This window comes from Rosa chinensis, chromosome 3 (genome assembly GCF_002994745.2).
Source record: "Rosa chinensis cultivar Old Blush chromosome 3, RchiOBHm-V2, whole genome shotgun sequence".
Classification (NCBI taxonomy): Eukaryota; Viridiplantae; Streptophyta; class Magnoliopsida; order Rosales; family Rosaceae; genus Rosa; species Rosa chinensis.
The window spans coordinates 22,941,870-22,958,115 of NC_037090.1; the positions used below are offsets into that span (position 1 = coordinate 22,941,870).

Here is a 16,246-nt window from a genome sequence, read left to right on the forward strand (position 1 = left end):
AAACAAAACCCCATTTGACATCCTTTACCATAAATCTCCTGACTATTCTCACATGCGTGTTTTTGGGTGCCTCGCTTTTGCAACCTCTGTTCATCCATCCTCAAAATTTGCTCCCCGGGCTCACAAATGCATCTTTATTGGATATCCAGTTGGTCAAAAAGCTTATAAGCTTTATAATCTGGAAACAAAAAAATCTTCACTAACCGAGACGTTATTTTTCTCGAATACACCTTTTATTTTTCTTCTTCCTCCTCTCGGCCCACCTCTCTTCCCGTGCTGCCCAACCCAGACGCACTTACGTCCGTCTCCGACTCCATTGCTTCGGTCTCAGAGACGTTCGCGTCCCCTCCCACCGAGCAGGCGTTCGCCCCAGCCGCGTCCCTTGAGGTCGCACCCGCGTCCGCCCCAGCCGCGTCCCTTGAGGTCGCACCCGCGTCCGCTTCAGACGCTCTCCCGTCTGCTCTTGACGCGTCGCCTTCTTCTGTCTCTCCACCAGCCCACGACGCCCACAGTACAGTTCCCCTTCCCAACCCCACCGTTCTGTTCCCCAGCCCGGACCCCATCCCTCCCCCAGCCCCTGTCGACCCGGACCACTCCATTCTTCTGCCCTCCTCAGAGCAACCTGTCCCCGACCCTCAACCTACTCCACTTCCCATCCCTGACCCCATCCTTCACCGGTCTCAACGCTCTCGTGAGCCCAATGTTCGTCTCCGTGATTACGTCTGCTCGCAGGTGATTCTGCCACCACACCATCTATCATCTCCTCCATCAAGTCCTCCACCAGGTACGCGTTACCCGCTTTGTAAATTTATTTCTTATCAGCGGTACTCACCGTCCCATCTTTCCTATGTTGCTTCCATCAGCAGGGCTGAGGAGCCATCCTCTTATGCCGATGCGGCTTCTGATCCTCACTGGCAACAGGCAATGGCCGATGAACTTGCTGCTCTCACTGCCAACAACACCTGGACCCTCGTCCCCCTCCCCTTGGCAAGCGTCCTATTGCTTGCAAATGGGTCTATCGCATCAAATATAACGCTGATGGGTCCATTGAGCGCCATAAAGCTCGCCTTATCGCCAAGGGCTTCACTCAAACTGCTGGGATTGATTACCATGATACTTTCTCTCCCACAGCTAAGATGATTACTGTTCGTTGCCTCCTTGCCATTGCTGCCTGTCAAGGGTGGTCTCTTCACCAACTTGACGTTAATAATGCTTTCCTTAATGGAGATTTGAATGAAGAATTATATATGTCTCCTCCTCCAGGTCTTCGGCGACAGGGGGAGAATTATGTGTGTCGCCTTAACAAATCCTTATATGGTTTGAAGCAAGCTTCTGGTCAATGGTTTGCCAAGTTTACGGAAGCCATTCTTGTTGCCGGATTCACTCAATCCAAGGCTGATTATTCTCTCTTTGTTCAAAAGGTTGGTAATTCTCTCACCATATTATTAATTTATGTTGATGACATCCTCATCACTGGGAACAACTTGGACTCCATCAATGCTCTCAAACAATTCCTTCATAATCGTTTTCGTATCAAAGATTTGGGTGACCTTAAATACTTCCTTGGAATTGAGATTGCTGGTTCAAAGAAGGGCATTTATATATCCCAACGCAAATATGCTCTAGAGATTGTCAAAGGCACTGGTTTCCTAGGTGCAAAGCCAGTTGATTTTCCCATGGAAGAAACCAAGTTGTCAAATAAAGGCGAACTGCTTAAGGATCCGGCTCCATATAGACGTTTGGTTGGACGGCTTATATATCTTACAATTACCAGGCCTGACATCACCTATTCTGTACATGTTCTTAGTAGATTCATGCATGAACCACGTCAACCTCATATGGCCGCTGCACTTCGAGTTGTCAGATACTTGAAATCCTCTCCTGGTCAAGGTTTGCTTTTACGTTCCAACAATAATTTAAATTTGAGAGCATTTTGTGACTCTGATTGGGCGGGTTGTCCCATTACTTGCCGTTCTACCACTGGTTATTGTGTCTTTTTAGGAGATTCTTTGATCTCATGGCGTACCAAAAGACAAAAGACAATATCATTATCTAGCTCTGAGGCTGAGTATAGAGCTATGGCTGGCACTTGCTGTGAACTCACTTATATTTGTTTGCTGATTTACATATACCTGTATCTAGACCTGCTGTTTTGCACTGTGATAATCAAGCAGCTCTACACATAGCTGCAAACCCAGTCTTTCATGAGAGAACACGTCACATTGAAATGGATTGTCATTTTATTCGAGATAAGATATTGGATGGCTCAGTTAGCACTCGATATGTTGGTTCTTTGCAGCAATTAGCAGATATATTCACGAAGGCATTAGGCAAAGACAAATTCAAGGCCTTGTTATGCAAGTTGGGAATGCTTGACATTCACTCTCCAACTTGAGGGGGAGTGTTAAGAATATCTTGTAATTAATGCTGTATATTACTTGTGTATCTAGGAGATTCTCTGTATCTTACGTATACCCCTAGTTTGTTTAGAATTTGCTTGTTGTACAAGTACCAATCTGAATATAATCCGATTCTATCAATGAGAATATTATTCAGTCCAAAACTTCTTTTTACACCCTCCTCCCTTAGAGTGTTCTCTCTCTCTCTCTCTCTCTCTCTCTCTCTCTCTCTCTCTCTCTCTCTCTCTCTCTCTCTCTCTCTCTCTCTCTCTCTCTCTCTCTCTCTCTCTCTCTCTCTCCCCCCCCCCCCCCGAATGTAGTCTCTCTCTTTCTCTCTCTCTTCTTTGTAATTCTTATCAAATCAGTCACACCGATCAGACTGTGAGGCCAATATTTGGTCTGAATTGAGGTCCGCCGATGCTGGAGGGTACCAGACTGTAGCAACGATTTTCGCCTTCGGTCTCGGCTTTGTTGATGACACTAAGTCTTCGTTGCTGCTCTGGGAGAGAGGTCACTTCAGTCCGACTCGCTACTTCGTCAAGGAGGTCATCATCAGCTTCGATAAGACCAATCTCCGCCGCTCGACCCGAGGACCCGATCCGATAAGGACCTCAGCCCCCCAGCGCTCGACCTAAGCCGGTGGCAGAGGAGAACAATGATCCTGTGAGTCGACTTCAGGTCGGGTAGAGCACTGGTTCTTGCTGGAGTTCATTCTTTTGCATTTCTCTGAATTTAAGCGACTCCAGTCTATAGTTTTCTCAAGACACCAAGCCATACAAATATTTATTTGACATGATAATTGAAAGTGTAGTTTTGGACGCCACTTCTTTCAAGAAGACGAAGGCAATTGTGCCTTTGATTTAAAAGTTTTTTATTTATTATTATTATTTTTTAATTTGGATGGAGTTTCTTCGTTGCAAATCAAAATGGTGCTACTTTTGTTTTGCAACAGAATGCTCGAAAGAAAGAAAGGAAAAAAAAAGTTTTATTAGAGGGCAATAGACGTTTTTAAATTGATATAATCTTTTCATTTTTTTCTTTAAACAAAGTTTTATTGTCTAAATTTTGGGAGATTAGTTTATATTCTGGCAACCGAAAATTCTATTGGAGGATAATAGACGTCTATTGCCCCCCAATAGACGTCTATTAGAGAGTAATAAACTATTGGGGTAATAGACGTCTATTGAGAGACAATAGATGTTTAGTGGAGGGCAATAGAGGTCTATTGCCCCCCAATAGTCTATTGCCCCTCTATTGAGGGGCAATATATGTCTATTAGGGTAGTAAACCTTTCCGGTGAGGTTTTCTGAAAAGTTAGGTGGGCGGTGGCCCGTGATAGGAATCTGGCGATCGGTGACCGGATTCTGGTGAAAGTTGGTCGGTGCTCCGGCGAAGTCTCCTATTATTTCTCTCTCTCTCTCTCTCTCAGTAATAAAGGGGTGAGGGTAAAATGGTATTAAAAAAAAATAAAAAACAAATCTTAATGAAGTAATAGGGAAGATCTCCTTAGAGTGTTTTGGGTGAGACAGAATTAAAATAACTTAATGGGGTAAGTGGGAAAAGAATCTCTAAAAATGGGGTGAATGGACAAAAACTTTTTTTTTTCTTTTAACAAAAGAAAACCCTTAACCCATTCCACCATTACATCTACTAGTGAGAATCGAATCCATGACCTTTACAATGTTGGAATTGTAACTTACCAACATGTCATAGTTCACCGACAATTAGATGAAGATATGAAAATAGGGTTTGTCATTTATATATTAAAAGGTGTAGAGAAATAATTTTTGCATATGATTTGTTGTCCATATAGTAATTTTATATTAAAATAAATAAGTAATTTGATAACTAAAAACAAAGTGAGGTTACATGAGTGTCTTCAATTTACAGAAAAGTGTACGGAAAAAGAAAAAAAAACAAAAACAAAAACAAAACAAAACAAAAAAGCAAAGCTAAACGCACGCTCTCAACAAAGATGACTGTCCTTAGGCTCGATTAGATTTAGCGAGCCCAACATCCATTGGAGGCCAGCCCAGAAAGGGCCCAATTGTAGTCCAAACGTGTCGCCCAAGTAAATTCTCATTTCTTAAACCCAAACACCGAGTTCCAAAACTCGCAGAGAGAGAAAGAGAGAGAGAGAGAGTTCCCGAATATACAGGAAGCCATAAAACAGAGAAGAAAGCCAAGTTCAATCCAAGCGAACCAAACCAAGAAATGGGTTGGGTATGGAGGGACGACGACGACCAAGCAGGCGACGTTAATCCGTCTGCGGCTGACATCATCCCCCGATCGGACGGCGACCGATGCTCCACGAGAAAGATGGTGAGGACGCAGTGCAAGACGGAGGAGGTGGAGCCTGGAAAGTTCATCAGAAAGTGCGAGAAGACCGAGGAGCTTCTCCGCGACTGCGTTGGCCGGTAACTTCATCTCTCTCTCTCTCTCTCTCTCTATTTCTCCATTTTCCTTAAATTCGATAGATATCAGAGCTGTCACCGTGAATTGTTTGAAATTTCTCAGCGTGAGGATTTTAATTTTGTAAAATTGGCTTCTTTTGTGGCTTATTTTATGATTCTGTGATAGTTGATGCTTTAATTCTTAGCAGTACTGATATTTGAAGTTGGGGTTTTAGTATACAAACAAAGGAATACTAAGATTTGAAGGTTATAATTTGCGAAAGGTATTGATAATGCTATCTTGGATTAGGCACTGAATTTATGGTGTAGACTTATTTGGGTTCGAATGGGCCAAGGCTTGATTAGTAAAGTTGATTGTTTGTAATGCTGTAGGACTGTTTAACCTTTTTAGAAAAGACTGAAATTGTGTTGTTGGGACGTCTTTCCGTAGTTAAGATCAGGAAAGGGTTAGAAAACGGAATTCTGACAATACAGTTCTTAAAGAGAATCGAACGACTCTTTTCTTTCTTTTTGCAAGAAAACAAAGTTGAAGACATGTAAGGTGAATCTTGATGCCTTCAATATGCAAATTTTTTAAGTGTGTTTGATGGACAGTCTTGTGAAGAAGGCTAGCGTGTTGTTTATAGGATTTCTGGTCTTCCTTGTTCAAATAGGATTACAACTCATAAGCTTGTTTTAGCTTCTGAGCGCTGTTTCATGATGGCAATGATCAATGCAAACATTAAACATGAAATATGCTATTTGTGGGAAATCAAGAAAGAAAATATTGGTTCCGCTGTAATTTGGTCAAAACACTTTCTAAAGTGAATCAAGATTCTTTCTTTCTTTCTTTCGATTTGCAAGCAAACAAAATTGAAGAACTCTAAGATGAGTTTTATGTCCTCAATATGCAACTTGGTATGTTCATATGATTTGCATTTTAGTGAAGAATGAATAGCATGTTATTTTTAGGTTTGCTAAATCTCCCTTGGATGACAACTCCTAAGACTTCTTGTATGATTACTCCGCATAGAGGTAGTATTAGGCTTTTGATTATCGTAAATTAGATGAACAAGCTCATAAGTACTTTTATGGTGATGTAAAATAGGTTGTTGCTGCCCTTATTAGAACCAATGTAACCAAAGTATCAATATGATTGAACATCAGTTCTGCAAGTTTTGATGCAATTCATTTCTGGATAACTGATTCTTGTGGTTTTAAATGGCTCATTTGTAGTTTAAAGGGCATCCTAAACTCATTTTATGGCTGATTAATGGTAGGATGAGCTATCTTTGCAGCAAAAACTGTTCAACTAAACATACCAATCTTTTTTCTCTCTTTCCTCTTGTTGAGCATTGTTGGTTCCTATTGGCTTGTTTACTATAACATTGACCAACGTATAAAATCTGTTCTGCACTTTACTTTTTATTAGGCCCGTTGAAGTGGTACAATCCAACAAAGAGTACACCGAAGATGATGTCACGGACCAGGTGATGAAAGGGTCTGTGCCCTTTGGATCATCAGACAATGGAGCATTTAACTTCCCTGGACTACAGAGTGATATTGATGAAATTGAACGCAACTTCTTAGGTGGGCTCAGCCGATTCTTTGAAGCTGCTGAGGATATGAAGAATGGATTCTTCAGTTCATTTGGCATTCCACACATCTTCGATGAGGGACCCTCTACTACACTACCATCTCTGAGGAGAGAGATACCTATTGACAGCCATCGTCAGCAGGAAGCTTTTCCCAAACAAAATGGCACAAAATCTGGGGAGGTTGATCTTTCTGGGTTGGCAAGAGATGTTTGAAAAAGCCTCGTCTAGATCACTTTGAAGTTGCCAGGTGGTTTGTTGAGAGAATGACTATGTTCAGTTCTGCTGTTCTCATCCTACCTTTCCTTTCTACTTAGTATAGGGTACATGTTTATAGGAGTGGACACTCTATGAGTGCTTGACTACAAGCCCATTGCAGTAATATTGTCACACGTTTAAGCAATTTCATGGTTTTGGTTTTAGCATGAATCATTTCATTGCCTTAATATGTGAATGTGGATATTCAAAGAGTACAGAATTGCTTGGTTTGAATGGACTGCAATTGATCAGGGGAATTATTAGTTCAGATAAAAGAAAGGCATTCTCACTAGAGGATATAATTAAGGGTGGTTGTATCTGAAATTCCGAAGTTGCTCAGTGGTCGTTATACTTTTGTTAATATAATCTTCTGCCATGTTTCGTTTCATCATTTTCTGAACTATACTGAGAGACGGTCTTGACGATGGCAGCATGAAGATCGATTCGATCCTGGGACCAAATCCTGTTTGAGAGACATATCTTATACTTTCGGGAAGGGATTAGGAAATTCCTTTTTTTTTTTAATCAAATATGTCAAATTTGATTAATAATTCCGACAAGCAATACAAAATTGATTCACCTCTAAAGGATCATCAGAAAGTGCTTATTCTCAGAGTACAAAAACCTATTTTAAAGAATAAACTCTCAATACCCCTAAAATAAGGGTTTGAAACTTTAAATGGTATGAGTCCTCCGTCATGTCATTCCAAAATTAAAGGAGCAATCTCATAATTCTCAGTGTTTAGGTGCGTCACTTTATTTTTTCATTGTAGTCGAACTTAAACATGTGTTTAAGAGATAACCATATACTAACAAGAGGTATACATATTCTCAAGAAGAAAGGAGCTGTATGCGTGGTGGTTCAGGTTAGATCCCATGAGCGAACAAAAATTAGATCTGTATTGGATATCACTTGAATTACCTCATCTATAAATCCTCCGGTTTCCCTGTTTGGACAGCAGGAGTACTCCATGGTAATATGCCTTGGATGATCCACATCTAAAGATCAGGCTCGAATGAGCACTCTAAATCTAAAATTTTGCGGTGTTCGAATCCTCACGAGTTACGAATTGGTGTATATGACATTTCCCTAAATTAAAAGTGACCAAGTAAAAAAATTGAGGTTTAAAGTTGATCCTCATGTGATCCTAGCCCCTAATTTTTTTATATCATGCCTTTCTTGCATTGGAACATCACATGTTTCTCGTACATTGACCGAATCCTCAAAGTATCTTGAAGAATCCGTCAAGAGTTAGTGGAGCACCTCAAAGTCTTGCTGGAAATTTTGGTCAGCATTCTCTATATTATCACGAAGTTTCCAAAACAAGCACCCACCAATCGAATGCAGATAATGCTACACAACTACAATGCCATTGTTGACCAAACAAAGAAGCCAACCTCGTGGAGAGTCTGCAACTTTCTACGACCTTAATTATCTCCACTGTAATCCGTGTTAGTATCATCATAATCTTGATTAGCTGTGACTGCTACATTTCACCGACATATCCAGTGTAATGTGTGCTTGCCATGTCGATCACATTGTCAAATATCGGAAATTCTGATCTGAAACGAGGGGTAGACAAACTCTTTAGTCTCTTCATTACTTCTGGGTTCCTGTGCAGCAAACTTATTGCAGCTAGTATCTTGACTCCTGCATGCATCAACCCACAGCGAATCACACAAAAGGGACAAAATAATGAAAAATGTGGATTCATAACTTTTGAACTAGAATACTAGATATAAATATAAGAGTTAATTAGTTTTAAGTCCAAAAATCATGACCTATTTTGAATGTAATCCAGGCAAATTTTTTTGTTAATTGCGGTCCAGTGACTAAGCATCCACATCAGCTTACTTTCCTATATTAGCATGATGAGTCAACTTCTACTTTTTCACATACCGAATTTACCCATAACAATATTACTCAAAACAATCAATAATTTATGAGTCAATTAATTGAGAGTTAATGTTGTTTTTCAATTAATTTGGTATTCATAAAAACCATACCAATTATATTATGTCATCAGCCAACAAAGCCCTTAATTGATGCATCGTCATTAAAAAAAAATTATGACTTAAATAAAATGATCATATCTTACCATCATTTTTCTGCACCCTATATATATCTTGTCATTTGAAAATGAGATTTCTGATTTACACTTGGAGGATTATTGTTTCTCTAATAAAATAAGACTATTCCATACGCAAAACAGTGAAAATTTATATGAAATTTAAACAAACAGCACAGCAGTTGTGCACATTCTAGAGAGCGCAACCCACATGATAAAAGTAAAAAATTCGATGGTGTCACCTCAAGAATACACTTCCTATACCAGTTACCATACTACAGTTCAACGGTCCTCAAAATGATAGGCATGAAAGAACAATAGTAGTTCAAAATTCAAACCTTGATCTTTATACTTTTCATATAGTTGATTCAGCTCCGTGTAGTTTGAGTTTGTTAGTCCACTGCAGCAAATCTGGGGAAAAAGAAGTGAAAAGATCGATAATAACTTTTTCCATTTGGAGGCAACTTTGACAATGAGCAGAACTTTTCCCTTGTAAACGTTATGATCCACATCATTCTCCTTAGCATCCTGCACTAACATTCAAATGAATATATATCCCAGAACTACAAAATTGAGATAAAAGAACATTAGTTTCTCGACTCAACCTAATTAACTTCCTACATAGATTCAACAGAAACCAAACGTTCTTTCACATTCTTATCCCGATTCTCTGAATATTTCCAATTTCAGGAACTCAATGGATCAAACACAGTTGTCTATCATCTAATTGTTTCCACATCCACTCCTAATCACCATCTGAGTTCTTAGGCATCCAACAGTAAAATTGAGCAACAAGCTTCAATCTTGTGCATAATTGATTGGTTACAATATTTGCAGAATCTAAAAATTGATGAGAAATTACCTTGGTTCGTAGAGAATAGAGAAAGTTTGAGGTCAGTCCGTCTCCTTGGTTCGTAGAGCATTGGTTCACTGTTTATTTTAAATTATTTTGCAACTCTGTCATTCACTGTCTCTCTTTCTTCCTTTTGCCTACCTCTGCCTTTTCGTTTCTCTCTTCCTCTCTCTCTCCTTGGAGCGAAACAGCGGCAGCAGCCTCTGTTTTGTTCCGTTTCTTCTCTTCCACCGACCACCACCGCTTCTGAAGAATAAATATGATCCCCTCAGAGAAGATATATCCGCTGGATACGACAATGTCAAGGTTGGTTTTTGATAGCTTAACTTTTCGGTTTGAGCAGTCTTTCTATGTGTTTGATTTCGAAATGACATTGGGTTTTAGGTGATTGACTTGAACTTTTGTCCTTGAATTGCACTCTTGTGCTTTCTCATGCATCAAATGGTGCTTTCCTCGATGCCGTTCGTGCCGCTTCGCTTGATAGTGTTTATGCCTTGATGGATTAATGTTTGGTGTCGACTTTGTTGGACAGGATCTTCGCCATCTTGAGGATTGGAAAATCTCTGGAGTTGACTATGGCAAGTTTTAAGCTTTGGAATGAGTTAGATAAGGTAATGAGTTTCTCCTCTGAACCGTTGATTTCCGATTCATTGTAATTTGATGGTGTAGAGGTTTCTCACAAAGGAATGGCCTTCTCTTTTAGTGTTTCCCTCGGGTGCATTTGTCTGTTGTTGATGAAATGAAATCGTCCAGTAAAGGCATATGTTAATCGTGGAGAATGAGGTACTAGAGGTTTTTCTGGTTCATTTCTGCCATATGTGTTTAGCTGACTCATGTGCTGTCCTAATTGGTTCCAATCTTTGTTCTTGTTAGGCTTGTCGCCATTTGTTTTCAGCTTTGAAAGTACTAGTAGCGAGAGGGAAGCTGCTAATAACCCTGGGGGATCAGTTGACTCCGCTGTAAGTTAGATTCGATTTGGACCTGTACTTTATCTTATTTTGAAGTTCATGGACCTGTAGTTTGCTCTCTATAGCATTCTCTATTTCTTCGCAAATCTTTGTACTCACGGGTACTCATATGTATGTGCAGAATTTGCTTGGCTTGTTTACTTTGATGATAACTCTTCCATCTGTATTTTGTTAAACATCTGTACTTTGTTAAGTAGTTTGAAACTGTCTTTTTGAAAAGCCTTTTTGCTTATGGAATAATTCATATTCAGTTATGGTTGCAAATGTATACCACGTTTTCTCATTAGTGAGCATCTGGCATTAGTATCAATGTAATCCAAAAAGTGATTCGGTTTAAAATTAATTTTTGGCATTAGATTAATCGGTTTGCTTAATTTTTTTTTCCTATCTGTTTTCATTGGGAGCTCTAATATCTTATAATTGATTCTGGTAGCTTACCTATTGCCATTCCACCTTCATTGAAGTGTCTCTTGCCAACTGCAGGGTTTCCAACGTTTGATAGAAGACCTTGCTGATGCAACTGCTGAACCAAACTTCCAGGCCTCAGAAACAAAGGTTAGTTCAATTGCACTGGGCTTGATCTTTTAGTTAGGAGAGATAGCATAGGTATAGGGGAAGAGAAGAGAAGATAAGGGCAGGGAAATTTTGAAGTTACCTATCTCTTGTTTGGATTGTTAAATTGAAAGAGCAGGTATTTAATTGCAGACACTTTTGGAATAATAAACAGTCAAACACCGAGATATCAATATCTTGTTCTGTCCACATATTTCTATTTTGGAAGAAAATAAAAGTGGGCAAGAAGAGAAAATAAGGCTCTCACTTCTCTTTTCTCTATTTCTCCTTACATAGTAATCCAAACAAGACAATTTTAATATTTTCTCCTGTGTTCCATGTTTGTCAACCCAAGCTGCTGTTAGTTTCTATATGCTTTGTTTATCACAAACTATTTTGAAACTAAATTATTTGGAAACTAGTTTATGGATTGCCATGACATGATTATTTTGGGTTGTACCGGCATTTTTGCATAAAGTTGCAAATGGATCTGCTCCCAATGATAGGATAATTGTAGAATATCGTTGTAGGTAGAAGTAGTAATAGAAATGATCTACTTCTATTTTCCAAAAGTAGGATAATGTTGTAGGCAGAAATAAACCTTGTTGTAGCGAAACTAATTACAGTGATACAATTAAATGTACTTTTACCAATAAATGAATCCTGTCTCTGCATTATGTTGTAGACAAAAATATCAGTCAATGATTTAATCAGGTTCAATTCATGCCAGCACTTTAAATGTAGTTATGGTCTGAACATTTCTTTCATAACTCTGATTTTTCTATATGTTATTGTCCTTTCAAAGGAGCATGTGCGACGGTTGAAGGTTTGTTAGGTTTATTCACTGCAAAAGATTTCCATTCACTGTCTAAGAAAAGTTTCCTCATCCTTTTTGTCTTTCTTGACCTTGTTTCATTACAGTCCTTAGAGAATATGTTGCTGTTTCAATACCTAGTTAACTCTCTTGAAGTAGGTTTTCAACCTCGCAACTGTATCTATGCAGGTAAATTCATTTTAAATTTTATCTTTTAATTATGTCTAGATTTGTTGAAGGGTTAAGTTGCTCATTATTGGATGCAGAAACTGCAAACTAGGTCCTTCTGAGAGAGTCTTTGCTCAACATGCATGCTTTTGGTATGTATTTCTCTCTTGACCCATGAATACCGATGAATAATGAAGAATCTGTATTCTATCATTGATACAGTAGTTGTTAATAGAATATTTATAACATGATGCTTACTCAAACTTAAATTATCTTTTGAAGGTATCAAGAAAGATAAACTACAAAAACTTGATGAAGGATTGCTTGGCCATTATGTGTAAGCTGTATCAAACCAATGCTGGATTCACTGATGATCTGATAAGTTCAGAGAAGTCTATGGCACAACCAGCTGAAAATTTTGATACCGCTGCTACAATTGCTTTTCTTGAGATAGGAAAGAATACCTGTATAGCCATGCAGAAGTTTCTGATAATGGTAAGCTCCTCAGCAATGTCTTGATGGATAGCTCATAGTTGTGAATCCGTTTCACTGTCCGCACTAATTTGGGATGTTCAGATTATGGAGCTTGACTTGTCGAAGAAGACAGCAGAAATGCAAGGGTCTACTACAAGAGCAGATGGTGTCAGGTACTTGTTTCTTTTTCTTGATATAATGAATTTTTCTGTTGCATTTCTATGATTGTCATTCATTTGTTGAAAACCAATGCGCTATTGGGTTTGGTGCAGAACTCCTCTGCTGGAGATAGTTCTGGACGAGCTAACTTACGATAAGGATATTCTTGACTCATTTCTTCAAGTTCAAATCTCTTTCCATTTTCCATTCATGGTTCGTTCTGTTTCTGTATTTGTATATAGTCTGAAGCATATGTTACAGTCAGTGTGTTTGACTACAAACGGAACATGTTTGATATCTCCCTTAAACTTTAATGGTGAGAATTACAGATTTTATCACCTTAAATTTTGACTATTTATGATAAGTTGGACACGATATCTCCGGTTCTGAGGGAGGTGGCGAGCTCGTCAGCGACAGTCAAACAAGAGGAGACCCGGCCGTTGAGAGTCAACCAGACCATCTCGGCCATCCAGAGAGTCATGTTCCATGGCATTGCCATCTCTCTCTCTCTCTCTCTCTGCTCTTTGGTCTCGAGATTTCCTTTCCTCTCTAAAGTCCAATTTGCGTGAGTTCTTGTTGGGTTACGCATCCTAATTTATTGAATAGAAACAAATAAAATACCAACCAAGTTTGGATTTTTTTGGCTCTTGAAGCAAGGAAGCTCGTGGCCTAGTGGATAAGGTGTCTTGCTTCTAATCACGCGATTGTGGGTTCGAATCCCCTCCCGGCGTGCTTTATTATTCCTGTTTGGTTTTTAATATCATGAGTCAGAAATTTGGATTTGCTTCAAGAAGCTTTCAACACCAATAAAATGGCCTAAATTAGCAATTCTGGGAGATGCTGCCTTTCAGTCAACAATGGCTTCAGAATCTGCTTCCTCCTGTTACAATGCACCAGGTATGAGAAGTAGGAACTTGGTAAATCTAATTTCACAGAAATGTTGTTCCTAAATATACTCATAGCGATATTCTTTGTTGGCATTATTACAATTCGTGTGCATCTGATATAGTTCAAAGCAATCACTGCATTCATTCGGTTTGTTATATCAACTTAACCCATGAGCCTTCAATATTGAACTTTGGAATATTTCTCATTCGAGGATTATCAAAGGACAACTTAAGTGCAGAGCTAAATTGCACATTACATTGCCTTTTTACTTGAACTTATTAGCTGTGCAGCTGGTTTATTTTGCTAGACCTTAGTGCTCTGCCTTGTATTGGAATCTTGACCAAACCTTCCCCAACAGTCTCTTGTTGCTGATATGCTGCCTTTCCTTAAAAATATATTGCGTATTGATAGATTTGTTAACTCAATTCTCTTATGAGTCGTGACATTTATTTATGTTGATTGCAGAAACCAAGTACAGTAAGAAAGCAACTGAACAGATGGATGTGTACAGCTTTGGTGTGGTACTATTGGAGCTAGTGAGGGGTCGGCAAGCGGAGCAAGCATTACAATCTGAGTCTCTCGATATAGTGAAGTGGGTACGACGAAAGGTCAACATTACAAATGGAGCGGTCCAAGTTCTTCATCCCAAGATAACAAGTTCAGCCCAGCAAGAGATGCTAATAGCTCTAGAAATTACTCTGCATTGCACTTCTGTGATGCCGGAAAAGAGACCATCAATGTCTGAAGTTGTGAAATCACTTCAGTCCCTCGACTCGATGACTCACACTGCTGTTGTAGACTTTTCTGCCTTTGAGGAGCATTCGGTTGTCTGAGCAATGAGTTACAAGTAACTGGGATTTTATTTGCATTCCATATAAATTGAACTTCATTCTATGTAGCGACTCTTGATGAGTAAAAGAAGACGGTTGGGAATGGTTTTTTCGTCTGTTGTTTCAGAGAATCAAGAGATTTGGTTAACTACAATGTAATGCCATTATGTATTCAAGCTTTTTCACACGTATCTACTTGTTCTTAGTCCTTGTCTATTCTGTTCAGCCTTTGTGTAGATAGAAATTGGATCTGATCTCATGGAAGCTCATTTATATGCATTCAAGAGGTTTTACCCTTTTTCTTTTTCTCAACAGAAGGTATATGGAATTTCCTGATAAGATCAACTAGTTGGGTGGATCCCAAAGGATTAAAGACCTTTCTTTCGAGAGGAAGAAAGATAACAAGTCTATGCCAGATGGTAAGAATCACGAGTATTGACTGAAAGAGAGAACAAGTATCAAGGCAATGACCTTTCATTATTCCCATATTCTTCGGGAAGGAAATACGGTGGCTGATAGAATGACAAACATGGGCTTACTTTCTCCATCCTTGGTTTGGCATGTTTCTCCTCCGCCTAATATATCTTCTTATCTTCGTATGGATGATCTGGGATTCCCTTACCTTCGCCATGTTTAACTCTCTTTCTTGCATGCGTTGGTGTTGGGCTTGTTTTAACAGTTGGCAGTTGGGAAAATTTGAGGTTCTGCTTCAATTTTTTCACTTCCTTTTGTCTTTCTTTCTAGCTTTTGGGGTAAGGTTTATGTCCCCCCCCTTCATTAGGTTGTATTTTCTTTTTATGTTATTAATAAAATAAAAATAGGGGGACGGGCGGTGGGTTCCCAGAGTGTGGCAAACCCCTCTCCTTCGGGATAGAGGGTGGGACTTGTTCCCTACATCGTTTGCCTCCGAGGAGCTAATATCGCCTAATCCCTTATTCAAAACTAAAAAAAAAAAAAATGTTAAGAATCAAATGCAGTAGTATTCAAAAGAGAGGAGCACATATCCTGGGTTCGAAATTGAGTATTTGGCTCATACTGGCTTATAGGACCCAGCAAATTGTGTAACTTGATTTCATTCCACAATTCAACTCCTTTTATTAAATAACTGTAGAACTTGGTAATATGTACCGCAGATATATTACCAACGTCTACAGATTATTTAATGAACTGAGTGTTTTAGAGAAACAGAAATTGAGAGAAAATCGTTGTGTATTCTCATTGATAATAGGGGCCTCTTTATATAGAGGATTACAATGCATAGAATCTGAATCATACAAGGAAAGGTAATCATACATTGAATAGGAATCTCTATATTCTTCTAATTAAACCCTATTATCACTAGGTTAAGTAACCTAGAGTTTGGGCCAGACACATATTCTGGATTTACTTGAACACTGAGTTTATTATATTGATATTTCCAAAAATGCAGGGTTGACATCTTCTTATCGTTGTCCAGAAAGGAACTTCGCTACCATAGATAGCAGAATTTTGTAAGACTAACAGCTGACCCTCATAGTCTTTCATTTGACCCCCTACAGTTGAGGGGATAGAAAAAATAAGAGAAAGGAATAATTTCCACCTCTTTGTATTTGTTCTAAAGAAGATTGAAAAAGAACAGGTATGTTGCTGGTTAGCTAGCTAATGCATTTATATAATAACCTCGTTGTGTAGTTCACTCCTGAATCGCATGATCAACTTGTCTCTTCCAATTTTGGTGAGGCATGCCTTCGACGTGGAAGCTTTCCATCTCAACCAACTCAACTCATCTAAATCTGCTCTTCCATCTCAACCAACTCAACTCATCTAAATATGCTGAGTGCTGACAG

The 16,246-nt window shown here is 39.0% G+C and overlaps 2 protein-coding genes across 6 annotated transcripts; both read left to right on the forward strand.

Moving 5' to 3' along the window:
• The first annotated feature begins 4,501 nt into the window (after positions 1-4,501).
• LOC112193151 (fra a 1-associated protein) lies at positions 4,502-6,819 on the forward strand. The gene is made up of 2 exons (XM_024333202.2): positions 4,502-4,816; positions 6,225-6,819. The coding sequence occupies exons 1-2, from the start codon at positions 4,614-4,616 to the stop codon at positions 6,601-6,603; spliced, it is 582 nt and encodes a 193-aa protein (XP_024188970.1). The 5' UTR covers positions 4,502-4,613; the 3' UTR covers positions 6,604-6,819.
• Positions 6,820-9,291: 2,472 nt separating this feature from the next.
• LOC112194309 (probably inactive leucine-rich repeat receptor-like protein kinase At5g06940) lies at positions 9,292-14,600 on the forward strand. Of its 5 annotated transcripts, XR_005808009.1 has the most exons (12): positions 9,293-9,873; positions 10,100-10,178; positions 10,271-10,350; positions 10,441-10,526; positions 11,019-11,090; positions 12,009-12,090; positions 12,168-12,221; positions 12,352-12,564; positions 12,646-12,716; positions 12,816-13,267; positions 13,356-13,599; positions 14,056-14,600. XR_005808009.1 is itself a non-coding variant. In XM_024334560.2 (2 exons), exons 1-2 carry the CDS (start codon positions 13,560-13,562, stop codon positions 14,421-14,423), a joined length of 408 nt encoding a protein of 135 aa, XP_024190328.2. In that variant the 5' UTR covers positions 12,724-13,559; the 3' UTR covers positions 14,424-14,600. The 5 variants fall into 5 exon arrangements, 1 of the variants encoding a protein (XP_024190328.2); XR_005808008.1 differs by having other exon boundaries at positions 12,816-13,599; XR_005808010.1 differs by having other exon boundaries at positions 12,182-12,221; positions 12,816-13,599.
• Positions 14,601-16,246: the final 1,646 nt, after the last annotated feature.

What these genes read in the sequence shown, in the direction of transcription:
- LOC112193151 (XM_024333202.2), top strand. Translation starts at nt 4,614, where the DNA reads ATGGGTTGGGTATGGAGGGACGACGACGACCAAGCAGGCGACGTTAAT. An exon ending in CTCCGCGACTGCGTTGGCCG is followed by an intron (nt 4,817 to 6,224) that starts GTAACTTCATCT and finishes ACTTTTTATTAG; the next exon opens with GCCCGTTGAAGTGGTACAAT.
- LOC112194309 (XM_024334560.2), top strand. Translation starts at nt 13,560, where the DNA reads ATGGCTTCAGAATCTGCTTCCTCCTGTTACAATGCACCAG. An exon ending in CTCCTGTTACAATGCACCAG is followed by an intron (nt 13,600 to 14,055) that starts GTATGAGAAGTA and finishes TGTTGATTGCAG; the next exon opens with AAACCAAGTACAGTAAGAAA.